Source organism: Vombatus ursinus, unplaced genomic scaffold (genome assembly GCF_900497805.2).
Source record: "Vombatus ursinus unplaced genomic scaffold, bare-nosed wombat genome assembly UNPS02005236.1, whole genome shotgun sequence".
NCBI lineage: Eukaryota > Metazoa > Chordata > Mammalia > Diprotodontia > Vombatidae > Vombatus > Vombatus ursinus.
The window spans coordinates 5,332,025-5,355,102 of NW_020945014.1; the positions used below are offsets into that span (position 1 = coordinate 5,332,025).

The following is a 23,078-nucleotide window of genomic DNA, read 5'->3' on the forward strand; positions in this document are numbered from 1 at the left end:
TAATCCATGAGCATATGATTTTAATTGAGTGTATTCATTGCTTGGAGGGCATTTGCAGAATTCTTTTAGATTTTTCTTTTTAGCAGGTCATTATGTTGCAGATTAACCATTTCCAGTTGAAGGTTAGGTTGAAGCTCCCCAGTTGCATAGCTAAACGCATTATGAAAGATGTGAATTTCTTTTGCTCTTGTATTGAGGTCTGAAAAACATTGTTGGAACTGTAGTTTGAACTTGGAAAATATGTCCATTGCAAATTTGTGTAAGAATGGAGATCTCACTTCTTGTTTTAACTTTCAGCAGCATGGGAAGTGTATAAAACAGCTTGACGTTACTTGTGATTCAAATAAGTTGTCATTGAATTTACATGACTGCAGTATAAGTTTTGCATTTAGCCACTGTTTTGCCTTGTAGTTTTGGTTTGAATTCATCTAGAAGTACTATCAAATCTGAAGCAAAAGCTAATTTCCAAAGCTATTCAATGTTCAATAATAATGGTTGAGAATGGTTCTTCTTATTCAGAAAAAAAATTTCAGTTTCAGACCTAAGCTAAAAAAATAATAAAACTTTTTCCCCCTTTTTTCCATTTGTTTTGACATGATAGGTATGCATTGGTAATAGGAAAAAAAAAGATCATTTTATGGTGATACCCATGGCTATCCAGTTATAACCGTGTCACTGTGATTTGTAATGCACTGAGCAGCAGTTTGAAGTGAAGTGAAGAGCACCACATATGGTCTCTGTCACAGCTGCTCAACTCTGCTTTTGTAGTGCGAAAGCAGTCACAACCAGTAGCTAAATGAACGAGCATGCTTGTTTTCCAATAAGACTTTAGTTATGGACGCTGAAATTTGAATTTAATATAATTTTCACATGTCCATTTAAAAATGTAAAAACATTCTTCGCTCCCTAGCCATACAAAAATAGGTAGCAGGTCAGATTTTGACCATGAGCTATAGTTTACTAGTTCCTGCTCTAGCCTATCAAGATGCTTTTGGATCCTGACTGTCATCCAGCATATTAACTTTTCTTTCTGGCTGTGTGTCATCTGCAAATTTGATGAATGTACTATCTGTGTCTTCATATAAGTCATTGGTAAAAATGTTAAATCTCATCGATCGCTGGAGAACTTCAGAACCCAAATTCACAACCTAGGTATTCTACTCTCTCTTCTACCCCTTCCTTCCATCCAATCAGTGGTCAAGTCCTTGTTCTTCCACCTTTATGACATTTCTCCTATATGCCCCCTTCTCTCCTCTGACTGCCACCAGAAACCCTGAGGATCTTCCCTACCCAGATTGATTTTTTTTTTTTGACTAGGTAAAAGACGCCATTCTTTGTATCCTTTCTTACCTAACTTCAATCACTGAATGGGGTGTTTCCTCAGTTAAACTGAGACCTGTTAAAGACCTTAGCTTAAAAAGGCCAAGGTCTCCCACTGCATCCAGGGCCATCTCCTGTCATCCTGAGCTATATCTTGCCACTGTACCTAGATGGTTCCAGAGGGGAAAGTGAGGCTGGTGACTGCACAGCCCTCCCTCACTTAAATCCGATTCACTTGCATGTCATGGCATCACCTTCCTGATGTCATGGTCCTCTTTGAGAATGACTGACAAACAATAACAACACTGCCATCACTTTAATGCAGCCCTTCATCACCTCACACCTGGACTATTGCAATAGCCAGCTGGTTGGTCTCCCTGCCTCAAGTCTCTTCCTGTTCCAGCCCATCCTCCACTCGGTTGTCAAACTAAGAGGAAAGTCTGACAATATCATCCCCTTATTCACTAAAACTCCAGTGGCAGCCTATTACCTCCAGGATCAAATAAAAAAATCCTCTGTTTGACTTTCAAAACTCTTTATAACCTGGTGCCTTCTGCTCTTTCCTATTTTTTTTTTTATACTTTTCTCCTCAAAAAGTACTCTACAATCCAGTAACACTGGATTCCTTCCTCTTCATTCCCTGACTCAGTGCATTTTTACTGTGTTTCTCCTGACTCAAGGCATTTCATTCCCCATGTCTAGAATTCCTCATTTCTGGCTTTCTTCAAGTCTGAGCTAAAGTCCCGTCTTCTGCAAGAAGCCTTTCCCAGTCCTTATAGTCTCTCCCCTGTGAGATTATCCCCAGTTTATCCTGAATATATCTTGTTTGTACTTAGTTGTGGGCATGTTGGCTTACCCATTAGAGTATGAGCTCCTTGAGAGCAGAGCTTGTTTGTAACATAGTTGTATCCTTAATGTTTAGCACAGTGCCTGGCACACTTAGTAGGCACTTAATAAATGCTACTTGACTAATGCCTCCCTGCCACAGTGATCTTGAATCATCAACAATGATGCTTTTAGTCCTGCCATCCAACCAGTTCTGAATCCTGATTGTGTTATTGTCTAATCTCCTGTCCATCTTCTTCGAAAGAATAATGGGAGATGCTTTGCTAATCTAGGCAAATATCTGCAGCATTGACTTCATCTCTTAGTTTAGTTACGCTGTTACAAATGGAAATGAGGCTGGTCTTGGCATGAGTGTTCTTGGTGATGCCAGACTGGCTCTTTGTAATTGCTGCTTCCCTTTTGGGGGCTATCCCACCATCTTTTTAATAATCCATTCCAAAGTTTTCTTAGGAATGAAGTCAAGCTCACTGGCCTAGAATTCAAAGATTCCATTCTCTCCCATTTTTTTTTTAAACCTGGACAGCATTGACTGTTTTCTAATCTCATTTTGCCTCTCTTGTTTTCCAAGAACCTCTGGACTAGATGGCCTTTGAGCTCTAAATCCATGATTCTGTGATCCTTAAGAGTGATGGTATCACTTTTCTTCATGTGTTTCCAGTAGCTGTAAAGGATTCACCCAGCATACATGTTTATTAAAGCTGAATTGAATTGCTTCTTTGGATGATAGTCCTCTCAAGGCAATTTCCATCTTGCCCAAATACTGTCTTAGGTCAGGTAAGGAGGGGATGTAGATTTTTGGGAACAGTGCCAGAACCAGAATCCTCCATAGTGTCTTGGGTCCATGGGACTTACTCGACTTGATTTGAAATGCTCTCCCCAAACTAAGAAAAGGGGCTATATTACCCTTCCCCCCCAGCTCCAAGAAAGCAATTCAACAAATACTGGTCAATTGATTCCTTACCAAAAGTAGTCAAATAATATCCTCTTTAGGACAGTGTATCACTATTTCATAAAATTTTTAAGAATAAAATAAGCAATAAGTGTTGGATGAATAGCAGGTACTTAATAACTACTTTATTAACATTTTTTAAGTATCTTCTATTTTCAACAGGTGCACTGTGGCAAAAGTGACAGGTAGATTTGTTTTTTTCTTTGCAGGTAAACGTTAAGTTAAAATCCTGGGGCCTCTAGGTAATTCATTCATGGTCTAATAAAGAGGACACTCGGGACACCTCGGGACCTTGTTACCTTTTGGTTTTATCATATAGAACCAAACCTTGTACAGATATTGCTGAACTAAGAGGCAGCCGTGATTAATATATAGATGACTAAACTGGCAGTCGGGAAAACTTGGGTTCAAATCCTACCTCTGATGATTACTAGCTGTGCAATCATAGGCAAATCACTTAAACTTTTTGAGCCTCAGTCTCCTCATTTGTAAAAAGAGTATTAGACTAGATGGCTTCTAAGGGCCCTTCCAACCGTATAATCCTATGACATATCCTTTGATATCCTTCCAACCCTATGATCCTCCATATCCTTTGATAGTTTCAAAATAAACCTCTTTTCAGTTGAAGGAAGCTACCGAGTCAAGGATGTCACCGCAAATTAGCTGATGGTATATTTGTGACAGTGTCACAAATGATATAGTAACTAGGCTGCCTGGTATAGTAGAAAGAGCTCTGGACCCACCTGGACATGAGACTTGGATTGGCCCTTGGTCCATTCCCAGCTGTGCTACCTGGCAAGTCACTTTATCCCTTGCATCCTCAGTTTCCTCATTTGTAAAATGGTAGCAAATAATTTTTGTTCTTTTTACCTCACAGGGTTATTGTTTGGCTAAAATGAGATTATATGGAAGAAAAGCCTTGTAAACTAGAAATCAAAATTTAAATAAGTTATTATTATTATTTTCATTGCCAAGAAAACACACAGGGTCACGAAGAGTCGAATACTGAACTGCTGAGTAACCACAGGAGCTTGTTGTGATGTATTAGGCAAAGAGCTTTGAATGTGGGGGTAGAGCTAGGTTTCAGTTCAGACTGCTGCTTCAATTCATTTTAATTCTGTTGAAACAACCATCTCTTCATGCCTCGGAGCCTCTATAAAGAGGGAAGAGTAAAACTGGAGGGAGTGGAGGGCCCAGGCTCCACACCACCCTACCTCTCACTTGGGCTCCAGGCAATGATCTCTATCTCCAAGGGGTACCTTACGAAAAAGTTTTGAGATTCGGGTTATTTGCCCTGCTCACAGATTGACAAAACATTTATTATGCATCAAGTGCTTATTTTGTGCCATATTCGGCTGTAAGTGGAAGGGATACAAACACAAATGAGCAGGAAAGTCCTGGCCCCAAAGGAGTTTACATCCCATTTGGAGAAAACAGCCCCCAGCCAGGGGTGGAGTGAAGAGGGGCTGGGAGGCTGGCAGCAAAGGTGGGGGAGGTGGGTGTAGGATGTGGAAATGTCAGGAAAGGCTGTTGAGGCCTGGATCCCGCTGTAGTTAAGGTGATAACTCTTTTGTCAGAACTCAAAGGGGTAGAGTTCAAGGTACCTGTGGGGAGGAGATGGAGGTGATGGACAGAGTTGGGATAGGATGGTGTGATGTTATTTTGCAGTTTTGTTGATGAGTCATTTTTCAGTTGTAACAGACTCTTCATGATCTGTTTTGGGCCTTTTCTTGGCAAAGATACTGGAGTGGTTTGCCATTTCCTTTTCCAGATCATTTTACAAACTGAAGCAAACAGGGTTAAGTGATCTGCCCGAAGTCACACAACTAGTATGTGTCTGAGGCTGGATTTGAACTCAGGAAGATAGTCTTTCTGACTCCAGGCCCAGTGCTTTCTATCCACTGTACCACCCAGCTGCCCAGACAGTAAATGCCATAGGCAAAATTTTCTAATTTGGAGTCAGAGGACCTTGGTTTCAAATTCCAGTTTTGTCACTTTCTGTGTGACCTTGAGCAAGTCATTTAACTTTTCTGGACCTTAGTTTCCCTATCTGCAAAATAATAATAGTTGGCATATATATCATCTATATTTATATCCATATATATATATCCATCCGTGTATATTGTATACAAAGCATTTTCAACTTGCCCAATAGTGCTCCAGAGTCATTTAAGGAGGGGGTGCAGATTATTGGGAACAGTGCCAGAACCCGGAATCCTCCATAGCCAAGGGCTCCAAGGAACTTGCTACAAATGATTTGGGGAGCTCTTCCCAACCTAAGAAAGGAGGCTATTACACCCCATCCCCGACTCTAGGAAAGCTATAAATACTGGTTGATTGATTCTTTACCAGAAGTAGGCAAGTACTATTGTCTTTAGGACAGTGCATCACTATTTCATAAAATTTTAAAGAATAAAATAAACATTGTGCTAAATACAGAGCAGGCACTTAATAAACGCTTAATTAAATTTACAAAGTAAATACTATTTGCAACAGGTGCACTATGGCCTGTTTTATTGTGTATGTGTATATTGTAAACAGAGGCAACTAGAGGCTCAGGGGGTAAAGCGCTGGGTCTGAAGTCTTGAAGTGTGTGCGTATGTGTTCAGTTGTGTCCGACTAGAGTTCAAATCTGGCCTCAGACACTAGCCGTGTTACTCTGGGTAAGTCACTTAATCCTGCTTGCCTCAGTTTCCTCACCTGTGAAATGAGCTGGAAAAGGAAACGGCAAACGACTCTAGTATCTTTGCCAAGAAAACCCCATATGGGGTCATGAAGAGTCGGACACGACCGAACGACTGAACAATAACAACAAATATTGTATACCCATGCATGTATGTACATTTGTGTCTGTATATACGTATGTACACACATATCTCTTTTATAGGTTATCTCATTGGCGTTCTGGGGTAAGAACCTTGAATGTGGAGTCAGATGATCCAGAGAGATGGCTTCCGTGGTCCATTCCAGATCTAACTCTACCCAAAGGTCTCCCTCTCCAGGTGTGTGTCTCCAGCTGCTCGGGGCGGGAGCCTCTCTACTGCCTCCCACTTGGAGGCCTCCTCCAAAGCCCGGAGAAACGGATCGGAGGCGTCCGGGGCTGGGCTCCGCGGACTGCGCGGGTCTGCACTGAGCATGCTCAGAAGCTGGTCGGCGGGCGGGGGTTTGGGGCTCAAGTAGGAAGCTGAGCGCGCGGCTCACACGCCGGACTGCCCGCCCGGAGGAGGCTACTGCTGCGCTCTCCGTCAGCCCGGCTGGTCCTCCCATCCCATCCCGGCCCGGCCCGGTAGCAGGGCCACCGGCTGTGTAAGTGCATCTATGGGGCCTGAGCCTTCAGCCGGAGAGGAGGAGCAGGGGCAGGAGTAGGAGGAGGGGGATGCCGGGCTCTGCCCCCACCTGTCCGCTCCGCGGGCACCTGCCCCTGCTCCTGCCTTCCGCCGGACGCCCCGGCCCGGCCCGGTCCCTCCCGCCACTGCGCCCCGCCAACCCTGCATGCTGCGCCCCAGCCCCTTCCCCAGCCTCCTCATCTCTCCCTGCCCGCCGCCTTCCTCCTGTCCCCCTCCTCGGCTGCTGTCCCTGAATGGCCAAGCTGTAAGGGAAAAACGAGTTCCACCCTCGCCCTCATTTTACAAATGGGGAGACTGAGGCCCAGACAGGGAAGTGACTTGTTCTGGACTGCTCACAGCTGGCTGTTGACGTTTCTGTGGTGCCGATGTCAAGTTTAAAAGTGCATTTCTCACAACAGCCCTTTGAGGTAGAGAATGACCAGATCCTGCCTCTGCTATTTTTTTCTCTGGCTGTAAGATGACTTTGGATAATTATCCCTTTATCGGATCACAGATTTAGAGCTGGAAGGGATCTTCCTAATCAAGTTCTTTCTCCCCTATTTCTCGCCTCCCATTTAACAGAAAACGCGACAGGTGCAGAAAGGCTAAGTGGTCCAGATTCCACATAGCTATTGACATTTCTGTAGCCCACAAGTCAGTCAGTCAACATTTATTAAATACTTACTATGTGTCAGACCCTGTGCTAAGTATCCCCTGTGGGGATACAGAGAAAGGCAGAAGGTGGTCCCTGCTGTCAAGCAGCTCATAGTCTAAATGGGAAGACAGAAGGCAAACAACTGTGTACAAACAAGCTTATATGCAGGATAAAATAGAAGTAATCCACAGAGGGAAGGCACTAGCTCTCTGTGTTTGTGGGTGTGGGTGTGGGTGTGAGTGGGTGTGTGTGGGTGGGTGTGTGGAAAGTCTTCCTGTGAAAGGTCGATTTTAGCTTGGGACTTAAAGGAAGCCTTGGAAGGCTGGAGGAGGAGATAAGAGAGAGCATTCCAGGTTTGGGAGACCGAGAAAATGCCTAGAGTTGGGAGAGGGTGTGTCTTGTTTGAGGAACAGCAAAGAGGCCTGTGCCACTGGATCTAAGTGTTTGTGGAGGAGAGTAAGGTGAAAGAAGTCTAGAAAGGTTGGGGGAAGGGTCAGGTTATGAAGAGCTTTGATATTGCAACAGTCCTGACTGAGGTGATGACTTTACAAAGTTAATTCTTCACAACAACTCTTGGGGTTAGATAGTACAAGTGATACAATTTGGGATCAAACCCTGATTCTGCTGATATTCTTCTACCTGTATGGGGAATTTGGGTAATTATGACTTGTAAGATCACTGATTTAGAGTTGGAAGGGTCAGCTAGCTTAACTACTTCATTTTACAAATGAGGGATCTGAAGCCCAGTGAAAACTTGTGTGTGACTTATCAAAGGTCACCTAGGCAGTATTAGACTGAGATCTGAACCTCGGTATTTCAGGGCCTCAGTTTCCTAAACTATAAAATGAATGGTTTGGATTAGATGATTTCTAAGGTCCCTGCCAGATTTAATTTCTATGATCTTGTGATCCTATCATTATTTTATAGATCATAGAATTTTAGAATTGGTAGGGACCTTAAAGATAATCTACTAGCTTTGTTGTTGGTTAGTTGACTCTTTGTGACCCCATTTGGGATTTTCTTGGCAAAGATCCTATAGCGGTTTGCCATCTCCTCCAGATTTTTTTACCCATGAGGAAATTGAGGCACAAAGGATTAAGTGGCTTGCGCAGGGTCACACTGTGTCTGAGGTAAGATTTGAACTTAGGTCTTCCTGATTCCTGGCCTAGTGGTCTATCCACTGTGCCATCCAGCTGCCCCCCATGGCAACATCAACAAAAAACGTTTGTATAGCACTTTAAAGTTTGCAAAGTGCTTTAGTGTTGTTCTCTCATTTGGTCCTCACCACAGCTCTGTGAAGTTGGTGCTATTTTACAGATGAGGAAACTGAGGCTAAGAGAAGTTAAGTGGCTTGCCAAAGTCACACAGCTATTAAGTGTCTTAGGTAGGATTTGAATTCAGGTCTATTTTACTCTAAGTCCAACACTTAGGCTAGGCAGTCATCTAGCTGCCTCGTTTAGACTAATCCTCTAATTTTGCAGATAAGAAATTAAGACCTAGATAGAAGAAATGACTTGTCTAATGTTATAGGTTGTAAGGGTAAAACACAGATCAAGTTTTGAATCCAGGTGATCCAGCTCCAATAACAATTTTTTTTGTTAGTATATGACATTATTGTGTTCACTGCCTATAGTTACCAAAGGAAGCAGATCCTAGTAGTCAAACCCAGGTCTTTTTAAAAATACAGCAGTCTTTCCATTGCATCAGAAGTTCAAACTTCTTATTTTTTAGATAAAGAATGTGATATTCAGAGAGGTACTTAGGTCCACATGGTTATTAAGTTGTGGAGCCAGGAGTCAGTCCTAGATTTTCTGTCTAGCTTACTTGTCAGTATTTTACATTCCTTAGATAGGTCAGCTTCAGGTTCTTCTTTGTCTAGGGTTATCCTCTATACTAGAGGTGGGGAACCTTCGGCCTCAGGGCTATATGTGGCCGTCTAGGTCCTTGGGTGTGGCCTTTTGACCAAGTCCCAAGTTTTACAGAACAAATTCTCTTATTAAGGGGATTTGTACTGTGAAGTTTGAATTCAGTCAGAGGGCCATACCTAACGACCTAGAGGGCCACGTGTGTCCTTGAGGCTGCAGGTTCCCCGACCCGTGCTCTATACACCATCATCTTGCTCTCTGCTTCTGCCACTTTCCTCCAAAGCAATTCCATCTCCTTGGGAAACCAATTAAGAACTATACCCATTTCAGCAAGTATTGGTAACTTTTGATAAGACAGAAAATATTTTGCTTTATCAGTGACCTGTATTACAGTATAAACCTCTGTTTAAAAGGGAGCTGCTTCTTTTCTCATTCCTTTCACAGTATACCTCCTCTGGAGGATGGCTACCATGCTTTGTTAAAATGCTTCCAGTTTAGGGAGGCAGCCTACTTTGATGGAAAGAACACTGGACTTGCAATCAGGAGTAGCTGGTTTGAATCTTGACTCTTCCTTTTCCTAGCTATCTGACTTCGGGAGAATCACTAGACATTTTTGAGTTTGAATTTCACATGGACGGTAATTTTTGTTCGAAACATGTATAGTACCTTCTCCCCGTTAATTATTGCCACCTTATTCTGTGTATAGCTTGTTTGTACATAGTTGCAAGCCTAAAGTGCTCTGTCAATCAGTAAGCATTTATTATGTGTCTACTGTGTTGCCAGTTGTGGTACCAAAGACAAAAAACAGTCCCTGTTTTCAAGAAGTTTATATTCTGTCAGGGGAAACATGTTCATATATAAATAAATACAAAATATACAAAATATGAAGTAATTTTGATGTGTGTTGGAGGAGGTAACAACTGGGGGCATCAGGAAGGCCTTCAAGGAAGTTAGGAATTTCAGGAAGAGATGATTGATGAGAGATTGCACTCTAAGTATGGGTTACAGCGCACATAAAGGCAGAAAGGTGGGAGATAGAACATCTTGTGTGAGGAACAGCAAGTGGACCAGTTTGGCTGGAATACAGAGTCCATGACAGAGGGGTGATAAGCTTGCAAAGGTAGGCTGGAGCCAGACTGTGAAAGAAAGGCTTTAAATATCAAAAGTTTGTATTTTATACTAGGGGCAACAGGAGCCACTGGAGCTTCAGACTGGAGAGTAGCGTAGCCAGGCTCGTGCTATAGGAATATAACTTTGGCAGCTGTGTGCTGGTGTATTGAAGAGAAGAGAGACTGAAGTCAGGGGACCAGTTTTAGGAAGTTGTTGTAGTAGTCCAGGCTTGAAGTGGTGAGGGTTTCAAGTAAGGTGTGGTTGTGTGAGTGGAGAGAAGGGTACCAGAGTGAAGTCTTGGAGCTAGAACGACAATATTTGACAGCTGATTGGAGATGAGAGGGTGAGTGAATAGTAGAGGATGACTAAGTTTGCCAACCTGGGTGACAAGAAGGATGGTGGGGTCTTTGAGTCAAGAGAAATAGGGAATTTAGGGAGAGGTGGGTTTAGGGGAAAGATAATGATTTCTGTTTTGGACATACTGAATTTGAGATGCCACCTGTTCATCTAATTGGCATTGTCTAGTAGGCAGTTGATGCCTTGGGACTGGAACCCAGGACGGATTGATCTAATAACTGAATCCATGGAATCTGAGTAGATCAACTAAAGAGAGAAGAGAAAGGGCCTAGGACAGATCCTTGAGGAACACCCAGGGTTAGGGCCAGGTTATGGATTATCTAGCAAAAGATCCTGAGCAGCAGTGGTCCAACAGGTAGGAAAAGAATGAAGAAGCAATGTCACAATCCTATAGAAGCCAGAATATCTAAGAGGAGGGGATGCTCAACAGTTTCAAATGATGCAGAGAAGTCTAGAAAGATGAGTATTGAGAAAATGCCATTAGGTTTGGAAATTCAGAGCCTATTGCTAACCTTGGAGAGGGCTGTTTCAGTTAAGTGATGAGCTTACTCATGGCATGAATGTGAGTTGTTATTAATAATAACAATGAAGAGCCAGCAGACACTTGGGATGAAATTCTCTCTGCTTTAAACTCTTAACAATTTCCAGAAAAGGCTTTAAATAAGAAAGTCACTCTCAGTCCTTCTATAATCCATTTTCTTCCCTCAGTCTTTTTTTACTGAATTGTATTCTGAATCTTCCCTGACCTACTCTCCTAAGAAATACTTTTAATATATTTTAAGCTCTGGTTTTCTGTTGTAAGAACTGGGCCTTTATTTTGCTTTTCATTCCTTTTTAGAGAATAGGAGTTTGAGATAGCATGGCATAATCAGTCACTCAATAAGCATTCATTAAGCACCTACTAGGTGCCTCGCACTATTCTTGGAACATAGCATGGCATAATTAATCACTCAATAAGCATTTATTGTGTTTTTTTAAATTTATTTTTTTAAATTTTTTAACATGTGTTTTTAAAACTTTGGGTTACAAATTTTTTCCCTTCCTCCCTCCCCACCCACCCTCATTGAAAAGACAAGCATCTCGATACAGGTTATAGATTGTGTAGTCATGCAAAACACTTCCATAGTAGTGAAAAACTGTTGTATATTTGTTGTGAAAAACTAAGTATATTTCCCTTCATCCTATCCTACCCCCCATTTATTCTATTCTCTCTTTTGACCCTGTCCCTCCTCAGAAGTGTTTGCTTTTGATTATCCCCTTCCCCAGTCTGCCCTCCCCTCTATCAACCCCCTGCTCTCTTGTCCCCTTCCTCCCTTAGTTTCCTGTAAGATAAGATAGATTTCCATACCCCACTGTGTATGTTATTCCCTCCTTAAGCTAAATCCTATGAGAATAAGATTCACTCATTCCCTCTCACCTTCCCGCATTTCCCTTCCACTGTAAAAGCCTTTTCTTGTCTGTTTCATGTGAGATATTGTACCTCATTCTACTTCTTCCTTTCTCCTTCTCCCTCTCTCACCCCTTAATTTAATTTTCCAGATATCACCCCTTCATCTTCAACTTACCCTGTGCCCTCTATCTATCTATCTATCTATCTATCTATCTATCTATCTATCTATCTATCTATCTATCTATACATACATATAATTTTTTTCCCTCCCACTACCCTAATACTGACAAAGGACTCATGAGTTACAAATATCATCTTTCCCTGCAGGAATGTAAACAGTTCAACCTTAATAAGTCTCTTATGATTTCTCTTTCCTGTTTACCTTTTCCATGTTTCACTTGAGTCTTGTATTTGAAAATCAGATTTTATATTCAGCTCTGGTCTTTTCCTCAGGAATGCTTGAAAGTCCCCTATTTCATTGAATGACCATTTTTTACCCTGAAGGATTATACTCAGTTTTGCTGGGTAGGTGATTCTTGGTTGTAATCCTATTTCCTTTGCCTTCTGGAATATCATACTCCATGCCCTCCAGTTATCCTGATTGTGTTTCCACAATATTTGAATTGTTTCTTTCTGGCTGCCTACAACATTTTCTCCTTGACCTGGGAATTCTGGAATTTGGCTACAGTATTCCTAGGAGTTTTCCTTTGGGGACCTCTTTCAGGAGGTGATCGGTGGATTCTTTCAATTTCTATTTTGCCCTCTGGTTCTAAAATATCAGGGCAGTTTTCCTTGATAATTTCTTTTTTTTTCTTTTTTTTGGTAAGGCAATTGGGGTTAAGTGACTTGCCCAAGGTCACACAGCTAGTATGTGTCAAGAGTTTGGTCTGAGGCCAGATTTGAACTCAGGTCCTCCTGACTTCAGGGCTGGTGCTCTATCCACTGCACCACCTAGCTGCCCTGATAATTTCTTGAAAGATGATGTCTAGGCTTTTTTTTGATCATGGCTTTCATATAGTCCAATAATTTTCAAGTTCTCTCTCCTGGATCTATTTTCCAGGTCAGTTGTTCTTCCAATGAGATATTTCACATTCTCTTCTATTTTTTCATTCTTTTGGATTAGTTTTACAGTGCCTTGATTTCTCAAATTGTCCCTAGCTTCCAATTGCTCCATTCTAATTTTTAAGGAAGTATTTTCTTCAGTAATCTTTTGGACTTCCTTTTCCATTTGACCAATTTTGCTTTTTAGGGCATTCTTCTCCTCATTGGCTTTTTGGACCTCTTTTTTCCATTTGGGTTAGGCTATTTTTTAAGGTGTTATTTTCTTCAGTATATTTTTGGGTCTGCTTTAGCATCACTCTCGGTTTTTCCTCTACTTCTCTTACTTGCTTCTCAAATCCTTTTTGAGCTCTTCCGTGGCCTGGGACCAATTCATGTTTTTGTTGGAGGCTTTGGATGTAGGAACTTTGGCTTCGCTGTCTTCTTCTGGTTGTATGTTTTGATCTTCTTTGTCACCAAAGTAAGATAATATAGTCTGACTCTTTTTGCACTGCTTGCTCATGATCCCAGCCAATTACTTGAGTTATAAACTCTTTGTTAAGGTAGGAATCTATTTCCAGTGTGGAGAATGTACTGTCCCAAGCTTCAGGGTTTTGTGCAGCTGTTTTCAGAGATGCTTCTAGGGACCTGTAAATTTTCAGTTCTTCCAAGGTGCTATGATCAAGGGCGAGGTGTTTACTCCTTTCCTGTCCTGTACTCTGCTCTATGAGTGACCACAAGAACTCTTATCTGTCTTGGAACTGTGAGGAGGATTTCCTCTCCTCCACTACTACAAGCTCCACCATGCCAGCGCTCCTCCTCGCCCCAGGACCGCCACCCAGAACTGTGACCCAGATCCAAGCACGGGCAAAGCAAGAGAATCCTGCACCAGCAGAGAGATCTCTACAGTCCCCCTCTGATCAGCCACTTGATTCCCCCTCAGTCTGTGGGCTGGAAGCTCAGGAGGCAGGCACTGCCCAGGGGCTGAGCTCAGGGAATGGGGCTAGGACTCTGTGCTTCTCTCTCACGGTAGAAATAGACTTTTCCCACTGACCTTCTAAGTTGTCTTTGGCGTTTATTGGTTGAGAAGTCTGGAAACCATCACAGCTGCCTGTGATTCAGTCCTCTGAGACCTGCTCCAGGTTTACTGTGGCCTGTGTGCCCATGCCAAATTGCGCTCCTCTTCCCATCTGGCGCAATACACCTTTCGGGTCAACCATCCAGGCTGTCTTGGGCTGGAAATTTGTTTCACTTTGGCTTTTTGTGGGTTCTGCTGCTTTAGAATTTATTTAGAGCCATTTTTTATAGGTATTTGGAGGGGTTTGGGGGAGAGCAAGTCACTGCTTTTACTTCACTATCTTGGCTCTGCCCCCTCAATAAGCATTTATTAAGCACCTACTATGTGCCAGGCACTATTTTTGGAACAGAAATACAGAAAAACAAAGGTGAAATCATCCTTGCCCTCAAGGAACTTAACATGCTGCTGAAGGAACCTTGGGTTTAGAGTCAAAAGCCTAGGTCAAAATCTTGACTTTGTTGTTTCATACCCTTGTGATCTTGGGCAATTCACTTAATATTTCAGGGCCTCAGTTTCTTTATTTGTAAAATAAGGGTAATGGACTAAATGATCTTTTAAAGTCCATTTCAATTCTGACATTTATTGATCTTGTGAAATTCAAATTGGTAAAGGTTCAAATGAAAGGAAACTTTGTTACTTTTTATGAAGGAAGAAAATGTGAGAGCTTGCAGCATTTATTTATTTATTTATCTATTCATTCATTCATTTATTTATTTTTTTTTTGGTGAGGCAATTGGGGTTAAGTGACTTGCCCAAGGTCCCACAGCTAGTACATGTCAAATGTTTGGTCTGAGGCTGGATTTGAACTCAGGTCCTCCTGACTTCAGGGCCGGTGCTCTATCCACTGTGCCACCAAGCTGCCCTGAGATTGTAGTATTTAGAAGGTGAGTGACTACTACTGTCCTAAGTACTAACTGGGAAGACTTTTAGAAAACTGTGGCAGACTGTTCTTTTGTGTTAGGGAAAGGAAAAATCCAATTTATTACTATTTGGGGCTTGGACACTAGTATTCTGTACTGATAGTGGGTTCTGTTTCATCATACTGTGAATAGGGGAAGTCAACAATCTTCAGTTGCTTGGGTAATTATGGGAGAGGTGTTTCCTTGTGCATGGGATATGCTTTTGGGGCCTAGGCCAGAAATAAACTGACAATTCAGTCAATACCTGGATAACTCTGAGGTTTTGTTGCTTGCTGAAATTCTGGCATGGACTTGACTTTCATTGTAACTTGGAGTTCATTCATAATGTTGGAAAGGTCCCAGGGAAGTAATTTTGTCTTATTACCTTATCTCTAGACTGAACTTCCCACACAGTGCTTTTTATAGGTGTTTGTTGTACTGAATGGTAAGTGTACTCAAAATATCCCAGAAATTTAGTTTAATATATGTTTGTGTGTTTGGTATTAATACCTTCACAGAATAAAGATATTGTAGAAAGTAATAGCATGGCTTGTAGGGTGATAGAGTCCCAGGATTTTAGAACTTCTAAGGAAGAGACCTTAGAAATCATTTAATCCATTCTTTTTTTTTTTTTTTTTTTACAAATGAAGAAACTGAGGCTCACGGAGGTATTGCTAAGCTTACACAGTTAAGGAATTAGGTCTAGAACTCAGTATCCTGACTCCTGGTTGAGTTCATCTTTCCCCTACCATATCATGTTGCCTCCCATTAAACTGAGTAATCTGTTTGAGAATTAAGAGATCTAGGTTCTGTGTTCTTATTGCCTGTAAGATTGAAACACATTTTTTTGTTGATAGGGCAGAATGCATTGCCTTGCCTTCAATTGCATTAATTCAGTTGGCATTTCTATCTTAGGTCAATGTTTGATGCATGTGACGCATCTAAGGTAAATGACAATAAGTAGTTTGTTAATGATGTAGGTTGTAATTTCCTTTATGCTTCAGAATTTTTGAGTCTAGGACCCAAATCCTAAAATTTTCATTTTAGTGTTAGAAGAGACTTTAGAGGCCATCTAGGGACTGGACCTGTGATTTCTTTGGTATAGAGAACTTCCAAGTGAGGAAACTCTCTCTACCAATACAAATTGGTACCTTCTTTGTAATTTGTGGTCTTAGAGAATTGCTTAGAGCACTGAGAAATTAAGTGATTTCTCTAGGGACAAGCCATTATGTTTCGGAGAAAGACCTTGAACCCAGGTCTTCCTGGCTTCAAGGTCAGCTCTCTAGCCACTATACCAGCCTGTCTCTTTAGAGGTCACCTGTGTCTAACCTTATGCCCCTTGTAGATCTATGTTAAAGATGGACAATAGAGACAGCCATAAAATGATACCATATAGGGTAAACTGGTGGGAAGTTCGTCCCTTAAGAGTTCATGGGAATTTACTTCTAGGGCCAGGGCTGTTTATTTTGCATGTATTGTCCTCTTGTTTATTTTCACTCTTATCTCTCTATTTGTGTTTTTTTTGGGGTGTCTGGAAGATATAGGTGACTACCTACATCCATCAATGTTACTACTACTGCCACTGGGTGGAGTAGGCACCTGCCTACTAGTCTAAAAGGTCCTTGTGAACCATAGCATATTCCTTACCAGTCTTCCTGGGTGCCTAATGCTTCTTCCGTTAGATTTACCATGTTCCATGTGGAGACAGGTATTTTAACTGAATTATGTTGGGGGTGCTGTAATACATGTTTACCAACACACAGGTCATCACCATCCATCATCATCCATTGTCATCTAGTAGAAAACAGGGCTATGAGGGAAAGGCCATAAGACAGGTTAAGTTTTAATGGGGGGAGATGGAGGTAAAGAAAAGTGTAGACCATAGCAAGGACAATAAGCCTAGGTATACTTTTGTGAATGGGACTTTAAGGAACCACAAGTAGCATGAGAACTTTTGTAGAGGGAGAAGTAATGAAAGTGGCTAAAAGGGGACTTTGAAAGGACAGACAAGAGAATACCGAAGATGAGCTCTATCATTGTTATTATTTTGCTTAGGCTAACCCTGCCTTATTGTACCAGCTTGGTTCTGTGAACAGGCAGTCTTAGATTACATGCTGGTATGGAGTAGTCTTGTAAGATCAATATCTTAAATGGATGACTGATTGAATGATGCTACAGTATGGTTTTTCCATCTTATGGTAGGCTTATTTACAATGGAAAGATAGTATGGAGTAATGGATAGAAAGTTGGCCTCGAAGCCAAGAAAGGCTTGTAAGTTGCAGAGTAGGTGCCAACCTGCAATCTTAGAAGGAATTCTTTATACTAGTGAAATCACCTGGTCCAGGCTTTTTTCTTATCTTCAGTTGTAATAACATTGACTGGGTTATTGATATTCAAGTTCTGGTTATATAAGAAATAGTACAATTAGTGTATCCCAAAGGAGGACAAGCACTAGAAATAGTTTGCATTTCATGTTCTCTTTATTATTATTTTAAAATTAAATTTGATTTTTTCAATTAACAAGCATTTGTTTTAAACCTCCCCCCCCATTTCCTTTCCTCCTTCCCCAGAAAACAATAAAAAGGATAAAAGCCCTTGTAACAAATCAAGCAAAACAAATTCCCATATTGGCTGTGTCCAAAAATGTTTTTCCGTTCTGCCTATTTAGCCAATCGTCCCTCTTTCAGGAGGTGGGATGCATTCTTCATCTTTGTTCCTTTGGAATCATAGTTGATTAGTTCTTAAGTCTTTTAAATTTATTTTTATGATGTTGTAGTAATATAAATTGTTCTCTTTATTGTGCTCACATGACTCTACATCAGTTCATACAAGTTTTCCCAGGTTTCTCTTAACTGATTTCTTTCATAATTTCTTGTAATATAAAAGTATTTTATTACATTCATATTCCATAATTTGTCCTGCCATTTCCCAACTGATGGCCACTGCCTTAGTTTCCAGTTCTTTGCTACTACAAAAAGAACTGATTTAAGTATTTTACTTTTTTTTTGGTGAGGCAGTTGGGGTTAAGTGACTTGCCTAGAGTCACACAGCTGGTGAGTGTTATGTGTTGGAGGCCATATTTGAACTCAGGTCTTCCTGACTCCAGGGACGGTGCTCTATCCACTGTGTCACCTGGCTGCCCATGCTTTAAGTATTTTTCTACATACAACATCCTTTTCTCTTTCATCTCTTTGGGGTATAGGCCTAGTATTGGTGTCACTGGGTCAAAGGTTATGCACATGTTAAGAATTTTTTGGACATAGTTCCAAATTTCTCTCCAGAATGGATGGATCAATTTGTAGCTCCACCAGCAGTATATCAATGTGCCTATTTTCCTGAAGCCCCTTCAACATTTGTTATTTTCCTTTTTAGGTCAACTTTACCAATCTGATTGGGCATGAGGTAACATTTTAGAGTTGTTCTAGTTTGCAATTCTCTAATTATTAGTGATTTACAGCATTTTTTCACATGGCTATAGATAGCTTGGATTTCTTCCCTTGAAAATTTCCTCTTGATATCCTTTGACCATTTGTGAATTGGAATGTGGCTCTTATTCTTATAAATATGAATCAGTTCATTATGTATCTAGAAAATGAGATCTTTATCAGTTATTCTTTATTTTTGAATAGCATCCAGGGACTCCACAATGAGTGTTCCTGATTACATGCAGTGTGCTGAGGACCACCAAACTCTGCTGGTTGTGGTACAGCCAGTAGGGATTGTCTCAGAGGAAAATTTCTTCAGGATCTACAAAAGAATTTCATCTGTGAGCCAGATAAATGTGCGAGATTCGCAACGAGTATTGTACATCCGCTATAGGCATCATTACCCACCTGAGAACAACGAATGGGGAGATTTCCAAACCCACCGAAAAGTTGTGGGCCTCATCACAGTAACAGATTGCTTCTCTGCGAAGGATTGGCCTCAAACCTTTGAGAAATTCCATGTCCAGAAGGAAATTTATGGTTCCACACTCTACGATTCCCGGTTGTTTGTTTTTGGGCTTCAGGGTGAGATTGCAGAGCAGCCTCGGACAGATGTGGCATTTTATCCCAATTATGATGAGTGTGAGTCAGTGGAGAAGAGAATTGAGGATTTCATTGAATCTCTTTTTATTGTCCTGGAGTCCAAACGCCTAGACCGAGCCACTGACAAGTCTGGAGATAAGATTCCTCTCCTGTGTGTACCGTTCGAAAAGAAGGACTTTGTAGGATTGGACACAGATAGCAGGTAAGTAGTTGTGTTTACCTAGAGTGGTAGCCTTGAGGTATAATACTTTTGAACTCCCTCTCTTAAAAAAAGGGTAGTGACTGAATTTGAGAGCTTGAAGAGTCATATGTTGCTCATATAGTCTAGCATTTCCTAAACTAATTTGGCCACAGAACACTTTGGTGAATGAAATTTATTATAGGAACCTGTAACTTCAGGTCCAGAGAAACTTGGGGTATGAAATATTTGTGGAATTAAAAATGAGACAGGGAATGGTATCAGGGAAATTTTGGTATAAGAACAGACTTAATTAAATCTACTTTCATAGCAAAAAAAAATCTTTGCCATAAGTGTTTTAAAATAAAATTTATTATTTACTCCTCTAAAATATGAAACCTAGATATTTCTTCTTGGAAACCTTGTTTGGATCACCAGAGCTCTACACAGCCTAATTTGGGAAATGCTGATCAGATTCAGTTCTCTCATTTTACAAATGAGGAAACTGAGGCCCAGAGGGATTCTCATTACTTGCCCAAGACCACACTGTGAATTAGAGGCAGGACTGGAGTTGAATCTCTTGATTTTGTCTGCTGCTTTTTCTATGACAGTGCCCTGCCTCTCCAAAGCTAATGTGCACAGTGTCATAGTCTTCACCCCTACACTTGTAGGGAAGTTGTTGTGATGCATGTCAGAGATGTCAGTGCTTAGACCCTAAAATGCTCATGGTATTTTTTTTTTTCCATCATAAAGTTTGCTGTATGTTTCTATTCCCTTTGTAATAACGGCTGTGTGATGGGTGGGAAAGGAAGGATTCAGACTTTCTGTTATAGTGACAGCCTTGCTTCCTACTTGAAGTTTCTTCCATCATCTGACTTCCCTCTCTCATTTGTTGAAATCAGTTCTTGGCTTTATAGTGAAAGGGGGTCATGAGTTCATAAGTGGAAGAAAGTGGATGATCCTTTTGGTCCTGCTCAAATGAGTCATTCTGGGGCTGTAGATAAATCCTGAGCTGAACGTGTAGGCAGGAGTGAGAGAGACTGGGCTCAACAGTATTGTGAGTCTGGTGCAAAGCAATTCAGGCCTCTCTTCTTGCTATGGAAGTCAGTGAAATGTAAGCTTCTTGAGACTAGGGACTATTTTCAATTTTGTCTTGTATCCCCAGGGCCTAGTAGCACAGTGTCTGGCACACAGCAGATGCTTTATAAATGCTTAATGAATGAGACTGGACTGAATTTTTATTTCCTCACTTGGAAAAGATCAAATTTACTTTGACTTTATGAGGTGGTTGTGAGGAACAAATCATAATAACCTTTTTAAAGGGGCACAACCCACAAATCCATCTGTGAATATTATATACACCAGGTATCAAGTGAAATAGCTCTCAATGCTACTCTTTTATTTGAAAAGCAGTGGTGTAGAAGGAATACTGGAGTCAGAGCTAGAAGATCTGAATTCAGAAGTCCAAGTTCTACCTTGGCCTTCCTTGGTGTGTGACTTTTGGCAAGTCACTGACTATTTGAGCTTTGGCTTCCTGGTTTGTAAGAAGGAGCCTTCATGATTTGGGGTGGGAAATACAGTACCTTCAGCGTGCATAAAATCAACAAGCCAATTATATTGTTATTTGGTACTTGGTAAACTTTTCCTTCTTTCACTATCTCACCATTTTCACTACCAAGTTTTTTGACTTTAAAACATGATTTGAGTGGAGACTCTTTGATTTTTAGCTCTTGTTGGTACTCTCTCTACAGCAGTTATACAGGGGCAGCTAGTAGTGCAGTGGATAGAGCACTGGCCCTGGAGTCAGGAGGACCTGAATTCAAATCTGGCCTCAGACACTTGACACTTACTAGCTGTGTGACCCTGGGCAAGTCATTTAACCCCAATTGCCTCACCAAAAAAAAAAAATACAGCAGTTATACACATGACACATTGGAAAGATTGGTAGATGTGGAGTCAGATTACAAACCTCTGGCTTTGCCACTTGTGTGACCTTGGGCAAATCACTTAACCTCCCTAGGCCTCAGTTTTCTTATTTGTAAATTGGGGGTTGGACTAGATGATCTTTCAGATCTAAATCTGTTATCCTTTGAACATTCAGTCTGAAATAATCCTGACTCTTGTAACTCCCTCAGCTCTCATCAAGTGTTGCTTCCAGTGGCTAGCCTCTAGTCTGTTGTATTGTAAATCTGATTGTCCTACTGGTGTACTTTACTTGGGACTAAATTTTTGCCCCCAAATACATACACACAAGCTGGTGGTAGATTCTTTGTGGTTTGGGTTGTGTTGTAGCTAGTAAAATTTTTTGTTCTTGTGTGTTTCTAATTTTTGCTTGTTCCTTTTTTCCTTTCCTTTTTTTCCTTTTCTTTCTATCATACTGCCCTGTGAGTATGTTGTTGGGTCTGAAAAGGTAGGCTGTGAATACAATGCATTTAAAACCTAGCTAGATTTCTATATATGCTGCCTTTCCATGCTCTTCACTGCTTCTAAATATATATATGTATATATATATAACCAAAGCTTAATGCTGCCTAGACCCATATGTTAACTTAGCAAATTTTTTTTGGCCTTTCTGCCTTTTGGCACTGCTGTTGCTTCATTCATATTAAAATACTTGCTTTGGAGATGTTGCTTCGTCTTTAGAATTTGCTAGCACTGTGGATCTGTATTATTTTTTCTCTTTTTAAAGGTGGGAAATGCTAATTCTCTCAGGTATATAAATGTGTTAGTGGGTCATATTAGCTTAGAAAGATCTAAGATCACTGAGCCTGGCTTTATTTGAATCTTTTAATTTCATCTATTAGGCATGTGATTCATGGCTGTCGACATATTATATGCATGATGTGGCTTAATAAGTATACAATTGAGCACAGTCAGACAGTGTGCTCATAGTTGAAGGTTAGTAGTTAGTTGAGGCACTAAATTGTCTTCTGCATTTACATTACCATACCATTCAATCTCCCTTTGCCAAATTTTTTCTTGTTAAGATGGGACTGTAGCAGACCCCTTATGTTCTTGAGTGGGGTGGAGGAGAGAAGGGAGACAGGCACAGAATTTTAGGCTCTGAGGTTGGAAGGGAGCCATGGAGGTGACAGTAGGTGGATTCATGCACCTGGAGTCAGGAAGACCCCCTGACTTTCTAGCTCTATGACTCCAGGAAAGTCACTCAATCAGTCAGTCTCATCTTAGCTTCCTAATCTGTAAAATGAAGGCACTTTGGTAATAGCACTTATCTCACGTGGTTGTTCTAAGGATCAAATGAGATAATATATTTAAAGCATTTTGGAGACCCTAAAAGACTATTAAAAATAGCGTACTGTTAAGGAATGTTGGCAGTTCTCTAGTCCAGCTCTCTAAAGTTCTCTCTCTCTTTTTTCAGATAAAAAAAGTGAAACCCAGAGAGGTTATGTGATTTGCCTGAAGTTATGTGTTGAGTGAGAGACTGATCTATGACTGTAATTTATGTCTCCTGGGACTGATGTTTGTCCCTCTATTCCTCCCTGAAGCAAGCATTGCAATCACATACCACTCCCTCCCCCCACCTTTGCCTAGTTTAAACATCCCTTTAGGCTGGGTGAAAAGAAAGTATTTCCTTTGGGGTCTGAGTGAGGGTTTGAGGGTTGGTCACCCTTATTTCTTTCTGTGAAAGCCTAGGAGCCTTCATGCATTCTCTGTCCCTTGCCTGAGGGCTCGTGAATGAAAGTGGTAGAAAACCTTAATGAAACATTGAAGCTTTTATGTTTCATTTTTGTGTGAGTTTATGTATTTTGTATCTGTTAAGAATTTTCTTGTGTGGTCTGTTGAGAAGAATTTCCAGCATTGACAGTTGAATAAACGAACCCTAATCAATGCAAAAGAAAAAAACCCCAAAACAATGCACCTCAGCCTGCCCGCTGGATTTCCTCAACTTGAGCTGAATTTCTTTGCCCATTCTTTGGGACAGGACTAGCTGAGTACACTTTATCTCCATTTGCTCAGTAAAATGCTGGTTGCTTTTAGCATGTCAAAGCTGTGCCCATACCGTTAAGATAATCTCTCA

At 41.0% G+C, this 23,078-nt stretch overlaps 1 protein-coding gene across 2 annotated transcripts in view; it reads left to right on the forward strand.

The window, feature by feature from the left end:
- The first annotated feature begins 6,332 nt into the window (after positions 1–6,332).
- TRAPPC9 (trafficking protein particle complex 9) overlaps positions 6,333–23,078 on the forward strand; it is a 964,950-nt gene continuing 948,204 nt past the window's right edge. For both annotated transcript variants that reach the window (XM_027844988.1, XM_027844994.1), the window contains exons 1-2: positions 6,333–6,421; positions 18,463–19,063. In XM_027844988.1, coding sequence (XP_027700789.1) covers positions 18,480–19,063 — 584 coding nt within the window. In that variant the 5' untranslated portion in view covers positions 6,333–6,421; positions 18,463–18,479. The remainder of the gene's footprint in view (positions 6,422–18,462; positions 19,064–23,078) is intronic.